The 24260-nt window shown below is 48.2% G+C and overlaps 1 protein-coding gene and 2 non-coding genes across 4 annotated transcripts in view; all 3 read left to right on the forward strand.

The window, feature by feature from the left end:
* Positions 1 to 499: 499 nt before the first annotated feature.
* On the forward strand, positions 500 to 640 carry LOC123788318 (U4 spliceosomal RNA). The gene has a single exon (XR_006778470.1). It is a non-coding gene; the product is annotated as a U4 spliceosomal RNA (small nuclear RNA).
* Positions 641 to 1217: 577 nt separating this feature from the next.
* Positions 1218 to 1358, forward strand: LOC123788317 (U4 spliceosomal RNA). The gene has a single exon (XR_006778469.1). It is a non-coding gene; the product is annotated as a U4 spliceosomal RNA (small nuclear RNA).
* A 14017-nt stretch (positions 1359 to 15375) lies between these two features.
* The window catches only part of PXN (paxillin), a 45950-nt gene continuing 37065 nt past the window's right edge, over positions 15376 to 24260 (forward strand). The window contains exon 1 of one of the 2 annotated variants that reach the window (XM_045791575.2): positions 15376 to 15541. Coding sequence is in view for 1 of the 2 variants with exons in the window: in XM_045791573.2 (XP_045647529.2) it covers positions 15529 to 15541 (13 nt within the window). In the remaining variant the exon portion in view is untranslated. The remainder of the gene's footprint in view (positions 15542 to 24260) is intronic. The other variant, XM_045791573.2, reaches the window with a different exon arrangement.

Raw genomic sequence — 24260 nt, forward strand, 5'->3', positions numbered from 1 at the left:
GGGTACAGAGTTTCAATTTGGGATGACGAAAAAGTTTTGGAGAGGTAGAGTGATGATGGTTGTAAAGAATAAATGTACGTAACGTTACTGAACTGTATACCTAAAAATGGTTAAAATGGTAAATTTTATGTTATATACAGTTTATCTCAATTTAAAAAAAAAAGACTATTTTGGAGATAATAGTTACGCTGTGAATCGGTAGCCAAGTGAACAGCATGCTGACACAGCCCATTTTTCATCTGCCCCAATTCACTCTATGAATGAAGCTATTAGCATGTTCCCTCCCATAATGCTTTGCTTCATTCTCCATCAAAACTTAATTAAGTGAAATCAAGAAAAAAATCCTTAGAAATAGCTTATGCATTTTCAAGAGCTCTTTATTCGGTTGTATAATTTTCAACCAAACAATAATTGATGGTTTGTCCATACGACTCAAACTCGCCTTTCTGTAATAGGAACCTTGCCTATTGGGGATGATGAGTAGGGGGGCTTGGTCTTTAGCTTTGCGCAGTGGCAGTATCGTAGCCAATGAGGTTTATCCGAGGCGCGATTATTGCTAATTGAAAACTTTTCCCAATACCCCGCCGTGACGACTTGAAATATAGTCGGCATTGGCAATTTTTGACAGTCTCTACGGAGACTGATTTGTTTTTGTCTAATAGAAGCTCACGTTGTATTTTAGTTTTTATTTTGTTAGAGTGATCACCATTTCCGTTTGAGAATTAATACTGAGAGGGTTTATTTGTATAGGTTATGCTCTTCGTGTTCGGTTAACCTTATTCTGTGCTGCGTTTTCTTTTACCTCTCGGTAATGTTCGAGTTGATAACAAGTACGTGGTGTGACCTTTATCCGCATGGATTTATGCACTTTCACCGGCAGCAACTCGGTTTTTCTTTGGTTGGTCCATTCGATTTCCCCGTTTTCCTGCGGTTCAGGTTTTTTACTCAAAATTCAAGTCTAACCTGGTCGTCTCTGTGATGTCATGAAGATTTGCATAAGATTACCCAGCATCCTCAGCGAATGCACGCTCATTTCCAAAATCTGAATGTTCGACCCGAGATGATCCAACATCAAGAAGCCTCCTGTGCAGACGGACCTTAAATATAATTGCTGGAAGCAGAACGCATCATATCCACGAACTCGCTGGCAGTCGCTCACCCTCAGTGCAAAGGTAGTTGTCATCCGTGGGGGAGCAGGGTGCGTGCGCACGTTCTCTAGCTTTGCGCAGTGGCAGTATCGTAGCCAATGAGGTTTATCCGAGGCGCGATTATTGCTAATTGAAAACTTTTCCCAATACCCCGCCATGACGACTTGAAATATAGTCGGCATTGGCAATTTTTGACAGTCTCTACGGAGACTGAGTCTTATTTGTGCTGAAAAGTAGTTTTGAGTAGCAATTATGGATGGTTGTTTGCTTTTATCTTCGTTGTTGTTTGTATTGTGGTAGTACATACAGAGCGCTAACTTATGTGGGAGTCTGCAAGAAATCCGTTGCGGAGGTCCTATTAAAGCAGAGAAGAGGAGTTAAGTCTATCTTTTCCGCTGGCCGTGTTGTGAAAGTAACAGATTTGCAAAAAGCGGGATACAATGCGCAGTTCGTTTATCCAAATATTTTTTAAAACAATCAGGAGGCAAACGGACACAGTACACTTAGTTACTGAGGTCTCATTGTGGAGTTGTAGGCTGAGCTGTGCATGAAACCAAGTGCCCTTACCCCTGGGTGTGCTGGATTCCACTACACCGGCTGCCTCCAGTCTCGTCCTGTTAGGAAAGCCGGGGGTGTCACCGGACGGAAGCCTTCAGGAGTCCTACCCTTGCGCATGGCAGATCCAGCGGGACATGCGTGGGCCACCACCCATCAAACACTTCTCTGGTCTGTAAAAAGGATGTGGTTATTCAGGGCGAAGTTGGTGAACCGGCATCTATTGCTTCAAGGCGGCCCCGGGGAAAACCTCCCCAGCGGTAAATTAGACCCAGTCCCTGCTTCAGGGAGCTCACAGTTTTGAGACAGACCACAAATAAGTAAACGAAGATAAACTCGAAACTTACAGATTATTTCAGTGCTATGAAGAAAATAAGCAGGGAGATGTGGTGAAGCCATCCAGAAGACCAGCTAAGTTCCGACAGCAGCTATTGAGCACTTACTGTGTACCGGACCACACAAAAAGTACGTAATATGCTTCATTTCATTTAGTTAACAGCTCTATTGAGTTACAATTGACATTCACTAAAACACACGTATTCAGAGCACACAATTTTACAAGTTTTGAGACACGTACCACCATGACACCATTACTGCAAGCCAGATAGTGAATACGTTCATCGCTCCCCCCCCCCCAAATTTCTGGTGTTCCTTTGTAATCCATACCCACCTCCTATCTCTTCCCACTCCCTGGTGTCACTATAATTTGCATTTTCCAGAGGTCTATGTAAATGGAATCATAGGGTATGTGATTTGTTGAGATTGACTTTTTCACCAAACGATGTCCTTGAGGTCCATCCAGGTTGTTGCGTGTATTGATAGTTCATTCCTTTCTCTTGCTGAGTAGTATTCTGTTTATGGAAGTAGCAGAGTTTGCTCAACCATTCACCCGTTGAAGGACATGTGGGTTGCTGTCACCAGTAAAGCTCCTAAGAACATTCCTGTACAAGTTTTGGTGAGCAAGGGCCCCTGGCTGGCTCAGTCACTATACCATGTGACTCTGGATCTTGGGGTCATGAGCTCAAGCCCCAAGTTGGGCACAAAGCTTCCTAAAGAAGAAGAAGAAGGAAAAACAACAACTCCCAAGTTCTGTGTGAGCATAAATTTTTAAGTCTCTGGGCCATATGGGAAATTACATGTTTAGTTTTGTAACAAATTGCCAGATTGTTTTCCAGAGTGGCTGCATCACCTTACTTCCCATGCGCAGTTTGACAAGCCTCCCTGCCTTTTCTCTTTCCCTCATGACATTGATTTTTTTTTGAAGAGCCCAAGACAGGCATCTTGTAGAAGTTCCACATTCTGACTTCATCTCATTGTGTCCCGAGGAGGTGTTGACAAACATATTCCTTTGTCACTCTATATTTCCTGTAACCAGGACTTCCCAGCTTGTTAGATTCAAGTGAAGTTCAAGGGCGGCTCTGTGACCTCTGTACTGCATCTTCTGCTGTCGGTGATGCTGAATTTAAGCGCCTGGTTAAGGCAGTAAACTGCTCTGTCTCTACTGTAAAAGTAATCTGTAATCTGTGGAATGAACACTTGCCATAGGAACCATTTGAGACTAAAAGCCCTTTGCTTTCCATGACCACCCTCTTAAACAACTTCCGGATCAGTCGTCAAATCTGGCGGAGTAAGATAAATTAATGCCACTCCTTCTCTGGAAGCCTGGATAGGTTTTCTGGGACTGGGGGATGCCCTGCATTCAGGACCTGTGGTCCTAGGAAGTCAAGAAGAGTCCCCTGATAAGCCAGTGGACCAGAACTGAGCAAACATGATGGAAAGAAGAGGTCGGTGAACATTCCTCAAAGGGGCATTCTGGGAAGAAAAAGCGGGGGGGGGGGCGCTTGGGTGGCTCAGTGGGATAAGCGTTTGCCCTCGGCTCAGGTCATGATCCCAGTGGCATTGGGAAGAGCGAGAAACATGCTTCTCCCTCTCCCTCTGCCTGCTGCTCCCCTGCTTGTGCCCTCTCCCTCTCTCTCTCTGTCAGATAAATAAATAAAATCTTTTAAAAATGTACATACAATCTAAATTTAAAAAATACTTAAGGGGCACCTGGGTGGCTCAGTCAGTTAAGTGTCTGCCTTCAGCTCAGGTCGTGATCTGAGGGTTCTGGGATCAAGCCCCACATCGGGCTCCCTGCTTAGCAGAGAGCCTGCTTCTTCCTCTCCCTCTGCCCCCCCCGCCCCCCCCCCCCGCTTAAGCTGTCTCTCTCTGTCTCAAATTTTAAAAAATATATATTTAATAAATAAATAATACTTTAAAAAAAAGAAAAAGGGGGAGTATCCTGAAGATCCCACGTTGATTAAGAACTTCAACGGGAGCCAGGAGTGCTACCCAGAGGCTGGAATGTCAATATCCTTGATGGTGTGGTCTGGAAAATGCACCCCAACCATTTCTTTCCACCTTAGCTGGTTGCCAAGATGCCTAATCAGGGTATTGAACCATGTCTGGAGGAAATAGAAGATGGTGCTCCCATTTTGTATTGATCAGAACGTCAGCTGACACTCTGGCAAACACTGACCCGTGTGATGTGTGTGTGTGTGTGTGTGTGTGTGTGTGTGTGTGTGTGTGTGTGAGATTATCTTAGAATTTCTAATAGCAAGTAAGTAAAATAATGACTAATTCATGGGCAAACACAAGAAAGAAAACCATGGAAAAATCACTGAAAAGATGAACAAATAGCTTAAGGAGAACAAAATAATGTTTTTATTTTAAAAAAGGAAAAAGTTATAGAACATCCGTGTGATATTTTGCTCTCAGCTTTACTGGAATCTTCTTTTGGCTGGGTAATTTGAGTTGCAATAACTTTTTTTTTTTTTAATTGCAGCAAAATTCACATAACATAAAATTAGCTGTTTGATAGTGAGTCCATGTGATTTTAACGTATTGTTTTGTTTCACCACCTAATTTTTTCTGATTACAAAATTACTGCATGTAATTTTGCATATAAAATCCAAGCATTATATATATGAAGAGACAGTTGAAGATCCCCCCACCATAAGCCTACTTGTATCACTAGAGGAGAAAGCCACAGGTAGGTGGGACTATTATTCCAAATTGTTCTATTCCTATGTCAATATTATTATTAACAAATATTGGATTATACTCTACTTACAGTTCTACTCTTTCCTTTTTCTTTCTGCTAAATAATATAATGTGGGCATATTACCCATGTCAGTACATGGCTTCCCTCTTCCTGCACGGATATAACTCACTTCAGCTAACCAATCCCCTGTGGATGGACATTTGAGATATTTTCAGCTTTTCCTGATTATAAGCAATGCCCGGATGAGCATCCTTGGATGTGGGGTATTTCTAGGAAAATTTCTGTAGGTCTGATTGCCTCCACAAAGGCCGTGCTTATTTGGAATTTGAGAGGTTCCCCCAAGTCGGCACCCCCCCCCCCAAGCCTCTTCCAGTGTATTTGTCCACAAAGCCACGTCGGGAGAGCACCTGGAGAATGTTTGTATATGTTTGGACATGCTCTGCAGCTTTCACAGGGCTCTACTGTGGTTAGGGAAGGAAGGAGGGAGGGGCGCGAATTCACATCCAGTTCCACACTTGTTTGTTCTCCAGCTTCTTTCCAGACAGAGAGCAAGAAGAGGCTGGGTTGGGGTGAAGTAATCCTGACCCTCTCCCCCTCCACCATGTAGGGAAATGTCTTTGGAAACATCAACTCCCCATGGAATAGTCACCCCACCCTCCCACTCTGTTGCCCCAGCCAACCTGGACCCCTACCTCCAGGAGACAGAGAGCCCGAGGACTATCTCAGCAAGGAAATGACCCACCAGCCCCCAAACAATCTTCTTAGTGTTCAAGTCACTTTAGGTTGTCTGCAAGAATCCCTGGCTTCTCGAGATTAAAAATATCCCATGCCAGAGGGGCTTTCAGTGCCTGTCTCAGTGTCTCTCAGAAGAGAGCTGGCTCTCTGTTGCTGGGGAAAGTAACTACGACCAATTGACTTTTTTTTTTTTTTTTCTGTGAAGCTTTGAAGCCAGACTTTCTGGGTTAAAATCCTTGCCCCACGATTCACTAGCTATGTGACCCTATGCCACTTCCTTAACTTCTCTGTGCCTCAGTTTCTCTGGCTGTAAAAGGAATGTCAGGATCACATCTACCTCAGAGGCCAGTGGGTCTCCACTCTGGCTGCACAGAAGAATCGGCTGGGAGCTTTAAAAAATCCTGATGCCCAGGTCACATTCTAAGCCAATTAAATCGGAATTTCTGAGGGTTAGTTCTGGGCAAAAAAAAAATTTTTTTAATAAATAAAATAAAAATTAATAATATAAATAAAATAATAAATAAAATAAAAAATAAAATAAAAATAATATATGTATATATTTTTTAAGTTTCCCAAATGATTCTGATGTGCCACCAAAGATGAGACTCATTGCCATAGAGATGTTGTGAGTATTAAATGATATAAGAAAAGTGCTTCTGATGGTGCCTGACACGGAGTTAAATGTTTTGGTAGTAGGGGTTTTGGGACCGATTATCCAAGCCTGGGTGGTGGTCAGGGAAGCTTCCTGGAGGAGGGGGTAGCTGAGCTGTGAACTAAAAGAGAGCAGTTAACCAGGACAGGGAGGAAAGGATGAACTTTTGCAGGGGCTGTTCCCCTGCAGGGGTCTGGAGCCAGAGAAATTGAAAGTCATCCCCTGTGACTGGAGCTGAGAAGGGAGAAAGTAGCCACACTGGGTCTTCTAATGAGGTTAGAGGTCATGGAAAAACCACTGGGTTTTATTCTGGTGTCCTGAAGGATTTCAGCAGGACGGTGGGAGACTCAGACCATGCTTTCCCTCCCAATTCAGAGGCAGCAAGGCCTTCCTAAGGCCCTGTGTCCAAGCCAGCTGGGGAGCTCCCACTTGCCAAGAAGAAGCAACACGACCCCCATGTGCCTGTTCGTGAGCCGGCCCGTGGACTCTCAAGTCAGACAGTCCTGGCTTTGAATCCTGACTTCACCACTTTGTACCTGTGTGGCCTCCAGCCGGTAACTTTGTTCATGAGCCTCAGTTTCCTGGCCTATAAAATAGGCATGAAACCCCCCTTGGATTTTCAAAAGGATTAAATGAGATAATGTAGAAGGCTTAACATGGTGCATCCCACACTTCGAACAATAAATTTTCCCAATCATAATTATTATTCTACTATCATAATGATTATATAATGATGATAACTATTAATGTGATTAATAATAGTCACGATCTTGATTCTGCAACACTTTGGTGACTGGATAGATCCCTAAACCTGTCTTGTTCTCTCCCAGCCCTTAAGTCCCACTCTGGTCCTCCCATGATAATTAGAGCTTCGATTTCTCAGCCCTTTTCCTGCATTTTTCGTGTTGTTGAATCCACATAACAGCCCTGGGAGGCATATGTTTCATTATCCAGATTTTGCAGTTATGGCAACAGAGGCTCAGAGTGGTTAAGCCACTTGCCCCAAACCACCCAGCTAAGTATCAGACCTGCAACCTCACACACATTCACTGATAAGGAAACTGAGGCTCAGAAAACGAGGTATCTTGCCCAAGGCTGTACAGTTGGCAGGTGGCAGGGCTGGGGTTTAAACCCTTGTCTATCCTGCGACTCCTGGCCCCTAAGTGTTTCCCCCAGAGGGCTGACATGCCTGCTAGGATCCACCCTTTGAATCATCTGGGGAGATAAGCAGGAGAGGCTGGAAGCTTTCATTCTTGCTGCCCTTACTCTGGGATTCTCATATACTTGAACAGCATTATTTATTTATTTGCTAGAGAGAGAGAGAGAGCACGAGCAGGGGGGGAAGCAGGCAGAGGGAGAAGCAGGCTCCCCACAAAGCAAGGACCCTGGGATCATGACCTGAGCCAAAGGCAGACACTCAAGCAGCTGAGCCACCCAGGCGCCCTGCGATGTCGTTTTTACAATGTAATTGTATTTTATTTTAAAAGTATCAATTCATTATGGGAATAGGTAAAATCGCATATGTGGTTTAAAGTTCAAAAGATTCAAAGGGGTATTTAGTGAAATCGCCTTCCCACTCCTGACCCCCAGCCACTTTGCTCCCACCCCCACCCCCACCCCTTCCCAGTTAACACCAGTGTTTATGTATCCTTCCAGATCTCTCCAGCATATAGGAACATCTTATAAACAAATATATTGCTTTCCACACAAATGATACACATGTTACACACACTGTTCAGTTTTTTTTTTTTTTTTAAGATCTTGGAGACTGTTTCGTATTAGTACATAATGATCTTCCTGGATCTCTTCTGTGGCTACACAGTTTTCCGTTGTAGGATGGACCGTATGTAGTTTATTTCACCATTCCCCTGTCCATGGACATTTGGGTTTCCAGTTTTTTTTTGCTTTTAAACACAGCACTGCAGGGGCGTCTGGCTGGCTCAGTCGGGGGAGCATGTGACTCTTGATCTCGGGGTCATGAGTTTGAGCCCCATGTGGGGTGTAAAAAGTACTTAAAATCTTAAAGCAAAACAAAACAAAACAGCACTGCAGCTAAGGCCCCTATACTTGAGACTTCGTTGTCAGTCCTGGGAAACTCCGTGAATGGTCTGTGATGGAGGAGAGAGGCTGGGGCTGGGGTTCTCATGCCGATCACGCAACTAACCCCACAGCCCAGGCAACATATCTCTTTATGCCTCAGTGTCCCTCCCAGCCTTTCCTTCTTTCAAATAATATTTACCGAACACCTGTCATTCTAGACACTGGTGGAGAAGATAAGCCCAACCCCTCTTCTCATAGTGCTGACATTTTAATGGGGGAGGGAAGGAGAGACAAATAATCAACAGGTAAACAAATAAATGCAAAACATAATGTCAAAAGGTGAAAGTAAATAAAATAAACCGGCATAAAGGGATATAGGGTCTGATGAAGGGGTTAGGAGGTTGTGGCTCACATGTCCAGGATCTGCAGAGGTGACTCGTGAAGGGAGATCTCAAAGATGAGCAGGAACAGCCATGCCAAGATCTGGGAAGAACATTCCAGAAGGAGGGTTGCAGCTGCGAGGGCTCCAAAGTCAGAGCTAGTTTGCTGTGTTCGAGGGACATAATGGAGGACAATGTGGCTGGAGTGAAAAGAATCAGGGGAGACTGGAAGACAACGAGACCCGGGGTGCAGCCTTGGAGATCCTCGTGAGGATTTTGGATTTATTCTCAGTGCAACAGGAAACCACTGAAGTGGTGAAGTGGGGGAATGATAATGGGACAACGTACATCTTTTAGACATTACTTTGTGACCCAGCCATTGCACTCCTAGGTATTTACCTAAGAGAGATGTCTCTTAGGTAAATGTGCATATGTCCGCACAAAGACTTCTCTGTGAATATTCACAGCAGCTTTATTCACAGAGGCCAAAACTGGAGAAACAACCCAAATACCCATCAACAGGACAGTGGAGGACCATGGGTACATCCAGACACAGGAGTGCTACTCAGCAATAAAAAGGAGCAAACTCTTAATACACACGACGCAGATGAATCTCGTGAACATGCTGGGGCCAAGAAGCCAGATGTCCCCACACCCTGCAAAAGAGAGAGAGAGGGGCGCCTGGGTGGCTCAGTCGTTAAGTGTCTGCCTTCAGCTCAGGGCGTGATCCCAGCATTCTGGGATCAAGCCCCACATCAGGCTCCTCCGCTGGGAGCCTGCTTCTTCCTCTCCCACTCCCCCTGCCTGTGTTCCCTCTTTCGCTGGCTGTCTCTATCTCTGTTGAATAAATAAATAAAATCTTTAAAAAAGAGAGAGAGAGAGAGAATACATAGTATATGATTCCACTTACATAAATGCATTATAAAGAAAATGCAGGGTCGCCTGGGTGGCTCAGTCGGTTAAGCGTCTGCCTTGAGCTCAGGTCATGATCCCAGGGGCTCCCTGCTCAGCCAGGATTCTGCTTCTCCCTCTGCCCCTCTGTACTCCCCCCCCCCACTTGTGATCTCTCTCGTTCACACTTTCTCTCAAACAAATAAAATTAAAAAAAAAAAGAAAGAAAATGCAAAGTAATCTATAGTCACAGAAACCAAGTCAGTGGTTACCTGGGACCAGCAGTCAGGGGACAGGGAATCAAAAGCAAGGGGCAGGAAGGAGCGATGGAATGTTCTGTATCTTGAGGTGGTGGTTACATGGGTGTATCCATCTGTCAAAACCCATTGAACTTTATTTTAAGATTTTATTTATTTGAGAGAGAGAGAGAGAGCGCCCACATGAGCAGGGGAGGGATAGAGGGAGAGAGAAAGAATCTCGAGCAGACTTCCTGCTGAACAGGGAGCCTGACACAGGACTCGATCCTAGGACCCCGAGATCATGAATTGAGTCGAAGGCAGAAGCTTAACCAACTGAGCCACTCAGGTGCCCCTAGTACGCTTGATATTGGTGTGTCTTATTAGGTATAAAGAAGGACAGAGAGTACTGGGGATGAATTTCCAGTGTGCACATGTCAACATGTGGGCCCAGAGCTGACATTGGGACACTGAGATGGGGCGGCTTTGAAGGGAAACTCAGTCCCCTTCACCCACAGAAGGACCAGACAGTCTCTTGAGATCCCTTCTCAAGAATTGCCCCTGCAATTCTGGGTGTAAAATTCCTCCCTCCCAAGGCAGGTATGTTGTATCAGTTATCAAGACGAATCCTCACCATTGCCATTTTATGGACGAGACTCGTAACAGGAACGTTGGGATTCCAGCTAAGGTCTCACTTTCTGTTTCATTGTCCAGTTTTTCCTGAGTGCTTCTCTGCCCCAGCTCAACTTCTTCAATGACACAGTGCCCTTGAGGAGTGACTGGGCATCAAGAAGTGTCCCAAACTCCATCACGAGTTTTTTTTTTCTTTAAAGATTTTATTTATTTGACACAGAGAGAGAGCACAAGCAGGGGGAGCGGCAGGCAGAGGGAGAGGGAGAAGCAGATTCCCAGCTGAGCAGAGAGCCCGATATGGGGCTCAATCCCAGGACCCTGGGACCATGACCCGAGCCAAAGGCAGACGCTTAGCCGACCGAGCCACCCAGGAGCCCCACCATCACCAGTTTTGCTATCACTGAGAATGCACGGTGCTGTAACTTACTACATACTTCCCTGTAAATGACCCACTTTTTAATTTAACTTTTCCTCATCCTAAATTATAAAATCATAATTTATTGAAAAACATCCACCTATCCGTAGACCTGCACACTTCAAACCTGTGTTGTTCAAGGGTCAACTGTATTGGTTTTATGGGCTAATTAGGTATTTTTCTAACACACGTGAATACATTAACTATTAAAATAAGGGATCTCTGCCTGTGTACCATTTATACATCTCTCATTCCACTAGTGGTACTTGTACCACATCTGGGGGGGATTTCTTCATGGAATCATGCTAAAGTGTTGTGTGCAAGTCGGTGCTCATGAAATATCAGTTATCCATTAATCTGGACACAGATGGTGTTGAGAGAGGTCTTTGTCAACACCATGCAAGAGAACTGACAACAGTGCACTTAACCTCTAATATAGCACTTCCACCCCTAGGAACTGATCTTCAGGAAATAATTAAGGGTGCACTCCAGGGATGCCCGGGTTGCTCAGTCGGCTAAGCAACTGCCTTCAGCTCAGGTCATGATGTCAGGGTCCTGGACTGGAGCCCTGTGTCTAGGGCTCCCGGCTCAGCAGGGAGTCCGCTTCTCCCTCTCCATCTGCCTACCCCACGGCCCTGCTAATGCTCTCCCTCAAATAAATAAGTAAAATCTTAAAAAAAAAAAAAAAAAAGGCACTCCAAGATTTTTTTTTATGGACACTTGCTTTTACTCTTTTAGTTGATCTGGTTTTTTCCCTAAATTTCTTCCTACAGTGAGCAGCTGCTATAAAGAAAACTTCTACATCTATATTGGAATTTACTCTTCAAAATGTTTTTTCCCCCTTCATCCCTTCTTTCTTCCCAATGTCAGTCAATGCACTGTGAAGACATGGTCTCTGCCTTCCTGAAGTCTAGAGTCTAGCAGGATACAGAGAGCTGCAAACGAGCACACAGGAACTGTTTAATTATAATTGTCAGGAGTGCCTTCCAGGGTGCTAAAAAAAGATCTTAATAACAGGGGCCCTGCAGGTCAGGGCATGGTTTTCTAAGGAAATGGCTTTTAGGTTGAAATCCCCAAAAACAGTGATGCCGGCTCACATTTAAAGCTGCACTGTCCCATAGGGTAGCCACTGGCCACATGTGGCTGCTGAGCAGTTGAAATGTGGCTAGTCAAACTGAGATGTGTTCTAAGTGTAAACTACATGTTGGATTTCGCAGACCTCATACAGAAAAAAAAGTAAGAAATTTCTGATACTTCTCATACTGATCAAAAGTTGAAATGGTAGGAATGCCTGGGTGACACAGTTGGTTAGGCTTCCGACTCTTGGTTTCGGCTCAGGTCATGATTTCAGGGTCAGGATCTCAAGGTCATGTGGGCTCCACGCTCTGCGCTGCGCCTGTTTAACACTCTCTCTCCCTCTGTCCCTCCCCTTGCGCAGTCTCTCTCTCTTTAAGATTAGTAAGTAAGTAAATAAATAAATAAAATGAAGTTGAAATGAGAACTTTAGGCTATGTTGGATTAGATCAAATATATTAAGATTCATTTTACCTGTTGTTTTCTACCTTTTTTTTATTTATTTATTTATTTTAAAAAATTTTATTTATTAGAGAGAGCACGCACTGAGGGAAGAGCAGAGGGAGAGGGACAAGCAGACTCTGCGTTGAGAGCGGAGCCTGATGGGGGGCTCGATCCCACAACCCTGAGATCATGACTGGAGCGGAAATCAAGAGTCTGAGGCTTAACTGATTGAGCCACCCAGGCGTCCCTTCTACCCTTTTATATGTGGCTACTAGAAAGTCTTAAATTACTTATGTGGCTTGCATTTTGTTTCTAGTGGGTAGGGCTGAGCCAGAGAGTGCTTATTGATAGCAAGGATCATTCTGAGTATTAAATGTGTAGTATCTCGTTTAATCCTACAATGACTCTGAGAGGTGGTTAGTATTCATCTTTCTGCAGAGGTGGAAATCTGAGGTGCAGAGAGTAAAAGCCAGAGATTCACCACCAGCAAGGAGCATAGCGGGGGGCGGGGGGGGGGGTTTGCACCTGGGTGGAATTCCCCTGCCTAACCAATGTGCACTTAACCTCTACCCCACAGTACTGAGTACGGGCGCTGCTGTGCTGGGACATCCATAGTCATCAGGGCGGAGGGAGCAGCACGGAGATGTTCCAGAGACTAGATGGGCTTCTGTGCATTTGGCCATGGAGTGACCCCACCAGAGGATCTGCTTTTTCAGTGGCTGTTTCCTTACCCTGGGGACTCTGAATTCAGTTTTAGCAGGGCTGTTTGTCTGCCTTGTCAATGCAAGTTAATCTTTAGGAAGCATGCTTATAACGGTCCACTAAGCACTCTCTAACCCAGTCCTATCCACTAGAAACAAAATGCAAGCCATGTGTGTAATTTACAATTTTCTAGTAGCCATATTTAAAAAAAAGGTAAAAAGAGGGGTGCTTGGGTGGCTCAGTTGGTTGGGCATCTGCCTTCAGCTCAAGTCATGATCCCAGGGTCCTGGGATCGAATCCTGATCCTCCCTCTCCCTCTGCTGCTTGTGCTCTCTTGCTCTTCCTGTCAAATAAATAAATAAAATATTTTTTAAAAATATTAAATAAAATAAAATTTTAAAAAAGGTAAAAAGAAACAAGTAAAATTAATGTTTTATCTACTCCAATATATCCTATATGTTACTGTAACAACCTGTAATCAATATAAAAAAGTATGGCCTTGCTGATCCTTTTGTTTCCCCGTTTTCACTCCCCACCTCATATTTCGTGCTGCAAATTCCTTCCAGTCCTTCCAGTGCACCATGGCCTCTGCCTTACGCATAGGCCTTTGCATATGCTGTTCTAGGCAGCTGGGAATGGTGTGAGGGTATTCATTCTTCATATAGGCCTATTTGCTCTTCTGCCTGCCTTTCTAGACTGTAACCCCAAAGAAGGCAGACCCCATCTCCATTTTATTCATACCTGTATCTCTAGCCTGAACACAGCTCTTGGTACGGCGCAGGCACTGTTAAATATCTCACCACTGGGTGAATTAATGAGTGACTTCACTACTTATCTTGTGTGTCTTCAATTAAACCATGAACTTTCTGAGGAAAGGGACTATGGTTTGCTTCGTTCCGAGTGTCAGGCATAATGCCCACCAGTCATTCAGCAAATATATACTGAGCAGGACCTCCTATATACTGCACCCCTAGGAATGGACATGGTTCCTGCCCTCACGTGCTTTTCGTCTAATAGCATGAAGGACATTTATCAAAGAAACCCACCACTACATGTAAATTGCAGGAGTGAGAAGTGCCTGCAAAACAGAGGTATATTAAAGGCATTGGGAGGGCATGAGATAGCGTGACTGCCTGGTTGGGGAGCAGTCTTGGCTCTTGAGTTTTAATGTAGGAGGAAGTGGCAGCCAAAGGTGAGCTACCTGGTTCTGCCTTCAAAGAAGAGCTTGTGCTCCAGATTGAGGAGTGGCAGCTTCCAGATGCAGGGTTTTCAGGGCAAAGCTAAGCTCTTCCAAGGCATCCCCAGCCAGTGGTTGAACATGGCCGGGCAACTGGGCCCGGAACACTTCTGCCCAATGGGGCTCCTCCAACAAGTTTTTGTTCCGGCACTCCCTGTTAGGTTATTTATCTTTGTCAGATCTGAGTCCTTGCCCGATCCTGCTTCTTCCCCTTTCCTTTCACAAGCCTTACCCGTCACCCCCCCTGCCCTAACTCCATCTCAACATCTGCTTCCTGGAGGACCTGACTTGACCTAGAGGGTCTTGGGGTCTGGATTCTGGTGGGCAGGGGACCTCGAAGTTGTGCTTACAGGACATTTTTATATAGAATCGACGAATTACCCTTGCCCTTTGCAAAGAGTGGAGAAGGGCTGATAGTCACAGGAGCCTCTATGAGAATTAACTTCAATAGTAGCTGCGTAGTGTCTGGCACTCGATGAATGGCCTCTGTTACTATTACCTGGTTTCTACTCATCTCCTCTGGGCTCTGGGGTGGTAGTGGGTGTTTCAGGAAACTATGCCTGGCACTGAGTGTAATCTCCTTGAAGGTTTTCCTTTAGTGTCCAAGGTGGGGTCCCCTCTGGTCCCTGCAGAGTTTTGGAAAAGTCTCCCTCTAAGGGAGGGTGGACATGTGGAAGATTAGGGGATATATACCCTCGGAAGTATTGAGTCTGGCCTCAAAGTGCCGATTGCGAGCTGCACTGCCATCGGTCCACAGGGCGACCCAAGAAAGGTCCTCCAAAGCTTCCCTGCTTTGCCTGGTACTGATTTAGGGTCCTCCTGGGAGATGACCTACTGGGAGACAGACAGATAGACTGGTGGACAAATCTGACTCTCCAGCTGATGGACATGTGATGAGTGAGTGACTGATGGATGCACAGACACAGGTCAGACCGTGAGATGTCAACACAAGAGATGGATCTGTCAGACAGACGGTCAGACATGTGACTTTGAGACGGGCAGAGACTGACCGCAGGGCCTGAAGGCCTGGGAGTCTCCCGCCTGCTGGCTTGGCCGCGAGGGGGCGCCGCCGCCCCACCCGGCGTGGCCCACTGAAGGCTCGGCGCGCGCTCGCGGGCCGGCGGCGGGGCGGGGGTAGCGTGCTCACGGGGCGGGGCCTGCTTGCTCCCGGGGGCGACCGCGGGCGGGGGCGGGGCGCACGGCGGGCGCGGGCGCGCGCGGCGGCGGCGCGTACCGGTCCGGGCCGAGGCTCGCGACGGAAAAGTTGCTGGGCGGAGAGGAGCGGCCCCGGGACGGGCAGAGAGCGGGACGCCGACCCGGCTCCTGGTGCCCGCGGTCCCACCATGGACGACCTCGGTGAGTGAGCGGGAGGCCGAGGGAGGAGGCTGCGAGGGGCGCGCGGCCCCGGGTTGGGCGGGCGCGAGCGAGCGGCGGGGGCCGCGGGATCCCGCCCCCGGCGGTCCGCGTCCCGACTCTGCTCGCTGAATACCGGGGTTCCGCGGGGCCGGGATCCCCAGCTGGGCCTGAGTCCCGGGCCAGGCCGGCCTCGCGGCGGTCCTTATAGCCGCCAGCCCCCTCCTCGGGGACGGCCCCACCTCCGGACCCCGGACCTCGGGGACCCACCCCCATCTCCCAGACCAGCCGTAGGGGCCAGCTTGCACTTCAGGGACCCGCCCCGTCCGCCTCAGGGACGGACCCCCACTGCCTGCACCACATCGCTTCCCCCGCTGTGGGACCCTCCCTTCACAGACGGCTCCCCCACCCCCACCTCACTGATCGGCTGCCCAGCTCAGGGAACAACAGCTGCCGAAACTCGGTTGGTCCCTCATTTCCAGGACCTGCTCCCACCCCTTTGAGGACCCCCACTTCAGGGAGAGCCCCCTACAAGGCCACCCCTTTCATTTCACAAGTTAGAGATGAACCTCCAATGACCACACCCCCACAAAGACAAGTTTCTCATCCTGTGCCCACTAACTCCCCCCCAGTCCAGCTCTGGGCACCCTGTTTCGTGGGCTGGTCACTCCATTTCCCGACTGCCCTGTCCACTCTATGGACCTGCCCCTCCCCTTTCCTATCAGAGATCAGCCGAATCCTAAAAGAATAAGCTGGGGAGACATGATTCTTCCCCTGCTCCCAGATTCTGGTGCAGTGCCAGGGGAATGAGGTGGGAAGTGGGCCCCAAGGTAAGGCCATCTCTGGACTTGTCCGGGCTGGCAGAGTTCCTCCCATCCCCCAGCATCCAACCTTGCTGGAGGCCACACAGGTAAGGAGGACAGGATGCCCAGAACAGAGTTTTACTGTTTTCATGTTATCAGAGCTCCCAGACTACTCTTTTCAGTCCAGTCTTGATCTGGTGTTAGGACAGGGAAAAGTATCTCCTGGAACCTGACACTAAACCCAAGGGGGTTGATGCCAGGGTTCTAGGAATGCCTTGAGTGGCCTAAACCCTAGAGTGAGAGGATTCACTCTTCATTCTCTCTCTTCCTCCCCTTCATGCCTGTAGCCAGAGGGCCTCTGAGCTGAGGAGGTAAGGGGGGGAAAGTTTCTTCTCTGTAGGAGCCTTGTCTTCCCTCTCTGCACTGTGGGTGGCTTGTGTGACCACTGATGCTTTCTCTGTCCCAGGCTCTGAGGAGTAGATTCATCAGACAGCCCTGACTAGCTGCCCCCAAGCGCACAGGGCATTAAGTTAAGACTGGCTATTTGTAGGCGCTGGACTTCCAAGGGGACAGGGAGGAGGACCGCCAGCTTCCTTTTGAAAAAGATCACGGCGCCGCCGAGAGATCCTGGTGCCGGGGATGGTGTATAGTCCTGCCTGTTTTGCAGAGCGTGATGGCTGCCAAGCATAGTTCTGCCTTTGGGTCAGGCTTGGCACCCATTTTTCCAACACACTCAAGGTTGGCATGGCTTGCAGGCAGGTATTTTTTTCACATAAAAAATAAGCTGAAAGGAGATTAGGGGATATTTTTTGAATCAGGATCTGAAAGTCTCGATGCTTTTCCAGCAGGAACTGGGGAGCAGAGTTGCAGTTTCTAAAACGCTGATGTGTTTCTGTTGCTTTTCTACAGCCCCTTCCACACAGTACTGTTCAAAGGTCTGAGAGAGTTTTGTAGAGTTTGCTGTTGGAGTCCAGAATTCCTGTCCTCTGACAGTCTTCCATTTAGGGCCAGAAAACTGAGTGAGTCTTGAGGAAAGAGTATACTGGCAGAGGGGACTGCAGGAATTGAAATTTGCTGTTTATGGGGTGCTTCCCCATACCTCCACTTGTCCTGTCCTCCTTCGCAGCAACCCTTTATAAGAGCCCCTTACTTAGGGCCACTGCCGTCATTATTACTTGCCTTTTACAAACAGAGAAAACAGACTGAGAGAGGTTGATTCACTTGCCCAAGGCTGCACCGCCATGGAATGACCAAACCAAACCAGTCCTTAGCTCCTAGATCTGCAGCTCTTGTGTACCAAGACGCCCCTCTTCCTGAGGGGGGGTGAGCAGCACGTGAAAGAGGGGCTGCAGGGGGTGACGGCTGCCACCTGTAACTTCTGCTGCCTTTCAGCACAGACTCCCCAGTTGTTCTGGGCTGCCTGACCTCCTTGGCCTAAGCTCCCAGGAGGCCAGCCACGCCTGGCTGCCCCGGAGCCCCGGGTGGGAGCAGTGGGGCGAGCAGGAGAGGAGAGGAATTTGCCTCTGTCCTCAGGCCCCATCAGCTGTCTGGATCGCTGCTCAACACACTGCCTGTCAGCTGTTTTCCTTAGTTAGGGTGGACACAAAGGCCAGGCCTCTTGTTTTTATTTTTTCCTGAGAGTGCTCTCAGCTGTGAGCCTCCTGGTCCCTGAAACGGGAGAGTTTATGGTCCGTCCTGTGGCAAGGCTAGAGGGGGCAGAGTCTCTGCTGTGACTTTTTTTTTTTTCTGGTCTTAAAAATTGGGGAACTCTTTCCTCCCCATAGCGGCCAGTGACAGACTCACCATGTGCTGTTTAATAAGTTACAAATTTATAGCTCTTTGGGCAGAAAAACATAAACACTGCCCTTCCCTGTGTGTTCTCTCCTCTTTGTGCTGCGGGGTGGCTGCTGGTGGCTTTTCCCATTACAGTTTAGATGCTGGTTTGGCCCGGAGTTCGCTCTGTTGAGTTCTGGCTGGAGTTTCCTGGACAGAGTTCCCACAACACTGAGATGTACTCGGATTACGGTTTCGGACCCAACTCCTCACTGTCCCCTCGTTCATGTTCCTAGTCCTTCTGGGGGCCTGTGACCACAGCTGCGGTCCAGTAATGGTCACGTGTGCTTGATGGGAGACAGGCGTCGGACTCAGCGCGGGTTATGATCACTGGCATTCAGAGAGGGAGGTGTTTATCTCCGCTTTACAGATTGGGAAAGGAGCTCTGGGAGGTTTACTGGGGGAAGTTGGGATTGGAACCCAGACAGATCCAATTCCAGATCTGGTCATCTAAATCATAATCAGGTTAAGTGCTGGGTGAGGTGACTAACTGGGGGGTGAGCCATGGGCCTGCTGACTAATTGCTAGTTACCTTCAAATTTTGTGCCCTGGGGGCCATCCTGAATAAACGGCCTTTGTGGCAAAGGGTGGGGCCAGTTCAGACCTTGATAGCTTTGCCTTTCCATTTCTTCCAGGGGCAACAGCCAGCTGTTGGCAATGCCCAGTTGCTGCTAGAATCTGGACATGTCTTCTTTCAGCTTCTCAGCAGTCTTGACCCTCTGAAAAACAGTGCCTCATTGTCCTTGGGGGGAGTGCTAGGGGGGCAGGGGAGTTGCCTGGGGCATTCCGGGCTACGGAGCCTCCCTGTTTCCATGGAAAGTCTGGACTTTGGGCTTGCCTGTCTGTGGTGCCTCTGTGTGTTAGGCCAGGGTCAGGGCACCCAGCTGCTGGACCCGCGGCAGAGGCAGCCTGGGGAGCGATGGTGTGTTCCGCGTCAGCGCCGGATCTTCTGGGCTGTATGCTAGTGGGGTGCAGAGCTGGGCTCTGAACCCTGGTGTGTTTGATTCTTAAGCAAGTGCGCTTTCCGTTGTGCTAAGCTGTCTGCTGCCTGGGTAGCCCGCTCGGTGTGGAGAGGTTCGGGTTGCTGGGCCATAGCCCTGCCGCTGTGGGTTGGAGGTCTTCCAAGGGAGCATCGCAATATTCTCTCCAGCTTCCCCAGTGACGGCCATGCATTGGGAGGCTGGGTGGGTCCTTGGCTGGAGGGGCCCACAGAAGGCCAGAGTTACTGCCGGGGCACTGAGCAGCGCCTCTCCCCCGTAGAACTCATGTCGCATGGAGTGTGCTGACCCCCCAAAGCTTCCTTGGGCCTTTACCTTGTTCCAGGGCCAGAAAGTTGAAAAACTCCTCCCACCTTCACCTCATTGCAGCTCTTCCCTGGGTTGTCCCGGTCTCAGTGCCTTCATTAATAATAACGAACATCCGTAGAACTCTTTCCCATAGTGTTTATTGAGCACTTAGTATGTACAGGCACTGTGCTGGGCACCGCACACGCGTGTTTCACTGACCCATGTTGACCATAGGAGGCACAGTTTCTATTATTATTATTACTACTGTCTGTTTTACAGACAATGAAACTGAGGCACAGAGAGGGTTAGCCCCCTTACCCAAATTCTGTTAACTAGTGAGTGGCAGGGCTGGGGTTTAAATGAAGAGTTGGGCTTGTAACCATTTTTATACCTCTGTTCATGATACTGGATTGAATCTTGCTTACCTGTTGGTTTGGTTGTTTTCCATTTCTAGGATGCTAAAAATCTTTTCTGCCCCCTCCCCACAGCCCCCATTCTCTGTTCGGTCTCCCCCATCCATCCTCTTCCCTCTCCTTCGTTCTTTCTCGGGATGGGCTGCTGGGCACTTGTGATGGGGTCTGCTGCACAATGCCCTCCCATTCCTCCCCCCCCCCCCCGCCCCGGTCACTCCTGTCTAGTCACCTGTACTCCTCAGGACAGAAGCTAGTCCTCTGAGGTCCCTCTTCTACTCCTGGTTGGAATCAAGCCCTCTGTGCCCCTGGCCCGTACAGACACGCTCCTGTCTTCGTTCATGTGTTTGTACATTGCCGCCAGTTGGAGCCGGCCCATTTCCAGAAGAGGAAGTCAATGAAAACTTTTAAGATGGAGAATTGAGGGTGTCCTCTGGGAGGGAGAGAGGGAGAGAGAGAATTAGGGGGCTGAGGTTTCACAGAAACCTTGACAAAACTCCTGATTAAAAGGGGTGTCCAGGAGTTGTCTCCTCACCTGGGATAGGCCCAGAGCCTCCCCAGCCCCCAGGTTCATTTTGCCTCTTCAGTTGGGGGCCTGTTGGGAGTCTCACATCTGGCCTGAAGCGTGCATTCATGTCCTGATAAGTCTTCCAGCTAACGAATTGATTGCCTAACCAGTGGGACTTAGGGCTGGCCTCTCCGGGGAGGCCTTGGACGCTGGGCCAGTGGCAGGCAGAACGTGTGGTTGGCCAGGCCCAGCAGAGCCCCCGGTGGCCAAGTTTTCCCTTAAAGATGGCCTTTTAATGCTTATTTCTTGTGTGGTTGTGGTATTGTGGTTTTATGGGTGAATATTGTCGTTGTTAGGTGCGTGCTAAAAGTATCTGCGAGTAAAAATGTCACGATGCCTGCAACTCAGTTTGAAATGATACAGTAAAAAAAGGGGTGTATATATACACACATAGGTACGTATAGAGGGAGAAAGCTTGCAAGCACATGTGCCTGTTTATACAAAATGACAAAGTGTTAATGACTGAATCTCGGCAGAGGGTATGTGGGTGCTCACTGAAATGGTCTTTCAGCTACTCTGTATGTTTAGACACTTTCATGATAAAAAGTTGGCAAAAAGTAAAACATGGGTTACTGCATAGCGGGCTCAGGGTTATTCAGCCAGGAGTGTACGTGTGCACGTCAGCGTCTCCCTGTGACCCTTGGCCTGCTGTGACGCTGCGCCCCTGGTGGAAAGACTGGGTGGGCCGACAGGAGCCAAGCAGGCCTGGGATGATCAGCCTGGTAACTCTCAGCTCGGGTGGGGGCACACAGTCACAGTGACCCACACAGTTAAAAGGACAGGGCCCGCCAGAGACAGTGAGCTTCCGCAGTGTGGAGGCAGCCTGTCCTCCGGGGGTTATTTTGGGTGTGGCGACATTAATCAGACCAGGGTCAGGACGAGGGAGATGCTGGGCTCTGGTCAGATTTTGGAGAGGGTTGCCTGGGTGGGAAGCAGAGCAAGGCTTTGCAAAAGAATAGCCTCTGGGCAGCTGGAGCCTGGGGGAGGGGATGAAATGCCATTTGCCTCACATCATGAACCTCTTATCTGTGGCCAAAAGAACACCACTAGCCTGTGGGCAGCGTGGGCCAGAGTGGCCCCTGGGCTCTTGCTTTGCAGCTCAGGTTTGGTCATTCAGTTCTCCAGCCTTCAAGCTTCCTCTCCTGGAATCCCCACTCCCAGGTCCCTCTTGTCTTGTTTTGTGCTGACTCAAAGCTGGGCCACTTGGGCCTCCCGTCTGTTTGGGAGAAATAGCTGGATTCTGGCACCATGGCCCCCCCCTTGGCTTTGAGGGCCTGGTGCCTACTAGGAACATTTTGGGCAGCCGGCAGGTTCTTTCTTGTAAGGCGAGCACTTCACTCGAGGGTCTCCTTTGAGACTCACGTCTGTCTGTCAGCTTGCAAGGACGCAGAGGCTGGCCACTTGGTAGGGATCAAGGGATCTTCCTAGTGAGAGGGTTCGGAGTGGTGTGTCATGGCCTTTCTCTGCCTGTTTGAAACGCAGCACGATGTGTTTTGGGGGGGAGGGGCGGTGCTGTGAGGAAGCTGTATGTAATTCTTGGCTGGGACTCAGGTAATTGTTTTAATGAAATGGAATGCAGCTTATTCAGAACTCACTTGGCAGAGACAGCCATGTTCTGTTCTGTTTTCTTGTTGGGGAGAGCAGGGCGCACATTTCCAGCTGTTTTGAATAGTAGAGCCCTGGGTGAGTGTGAAGGTGGGCGGAAGGCTCTGGGGAGCTCTCTTCGGTTTAGCTCATGGATCCTCAGGCTGCTTGAGACGCCTCTGGACAGCAGTCTGTGTATCCTTTTGAATAAGCCATGGAGACCTGGGCCTCGCTCTTGACAAGAGAAAAATCCTGTTGAAAGCAGACTGTAAAATGGGCCTACAGCCTGCCTCCTGTGTCATTGGGAGTCCACGGGAGATGAGGGGTGTGGGAGTGCCTGGCACACAGCAGATAGACCCTCCACGGCTGGCTGTTTGTTCACTCCCCCCACACATCTCTCCACCTCAGCACCTTTCATGAGCCCCTATACCCTTCCCCCCCCATATATCCCATCAGCGTAGACCTGACGTGGCCCTCCATGGGTCCCTTTTCCTTCTCGTTCCCTCTCTTTACCCATCTGCCCCTTCTGACTTCTTCATGACGTCTTTCCTTTGCTCCTTTTCTGTTTTTAACACAGCCTGGGCCATTCTTCCACGTTTTCTCTTTTGCTAAGAATGCATCCCACTCTTTAGCGGCCATATTTCCCCTCCCTCCCTTGAGATCTGCTTTTCCACAGACACCGCCCCCCCCAAGCTTCCTTCCCTACTTCCTTCGAATCCCTTTGCGGGGGCCCACCTCTGTGTTATTCCAAAGGCTTCTGCTGGCCCCCTGTTTTGCTCCTAGTTACCTAGGTCAATTTATCTACTTGCGTGACCTCTTTTTTCACTTGTGTGCTGGCTACTCCTAAATTTGTATTTCCACCCCTGACGTGGGTTCTATTGTCCAGATTCTTCCGGCCTGCACGCCAGCAAAGACCCAGCTCATTTCCTCCTCACTCTCTCTTCGTGGCCTCAGGCATTGTCTGCCCTCTCTGTGATTGTCCCCTCTCTTCTCTTCGCCTGTGTGACATCGTGGGCCTTTGCTCAACGCTTTGAGATTTAGGCAATGTTTTCCTGTGCTTCATCATTGTTGATAGGATTCTGACCACAATTCTTTGGGGTGGGTGCTAGTTTTCCCCATTTTGCAAATGAGGAAGCTAAACTGCAGCTCCAGGGACTTAGGGACACACCCAGTGTCACCCAGATCCTGATGCAAGAGCTTGACCTGAGAGCATCACCTTATGTCCTCTGGCACCAAACCCATTCTCTTTTTGGTTCTTCATACAGGAACCACGGGTTGGATTTGGCCTGAAGACCCGTGTTGCTTGGCCTTCATAGTATTTAAAAATATTTCAAATTATAGTTTGATCCTTAAACAACATGGGTTTAAACTGTGTGGGTCCACTTATACGTGGTTTTTAAAAAAATAAATACAGTATGGTTCTATCAATGGATTTTCTCTTATGATTTCCCTAACATTTTCTTTTCTCTAGCTTACTCTATTGTAAGAGTATAGGATGTAGTATACAAAAAAATGTGCGTAAAATATAACATACATACAAAATATGTTTTCATCAACTGTTTATATTATCAGTAAGACATCCAGCCGACAGCAAGCTATTAGCAGCTACATTTTGGGGGACTTGAAAGTTATATGTGGATTATCATAACTGACTGACATAAGTCACTTATTAAAATGTTGATGTTATTAAAAAAAAGAAGTTATGTAGATTTTCAACTTCTCAGGGCATCGGTGCCCTTAACCCCCGTGTTGTTCAGTTGCCAACATTTAAAACATTAGGAGTTACACATAAAGATCCTTCTGTTGTCTCTTTTAAGACCAGATGCCCGGCCTCCAAGACACCACTGGGCTGGCCTGGTCCTCCCGTTGCCTGCAGTGGGCCTGCCTGGGGAGGCTCTGAGAATGTTCTCTTTCTGCCCCATGTTTATGGCAAATACATACTTGCTAAATATTAGGGGTTTCTTTTCGTTTCTTTTCTTTCCTTTTCTTTTCTTCTCTTTTCTTTTTCATTTTTTTAAGATTTTTAAGATTTTATTTATTTATGAAAAAGTAATCTTTACACCCAGTGTGGGGCTTGAATTCACAACCCTAAGACCCAAGTGTCACATTCTCCACTGACTGAGCCAGCCAGGCGTCCCATCTAGGGGCTTTCCTAATAAGCTTCATTCTCTGCATGAGATATGACTTCTGACCACTCCAAGCACTTAGCTTCTCCTTGAGTCTGGATCTTTGTCCAGC

Source organism: Ursus americanus, chromosome 30 (genome assembly GCF_024610735.1).
Source record: "Ursus americanus isolate L20-20 chromosome 30, mUrsAme1.1.p, whole genome shotgun sequence".
In the NCBI taxonomy this organism is placed as follows: Eukaryota; Metazoa; Chordata; class Mammalia; order Carnivora; family Ursidae; genus Ursus; species Ursus americanus.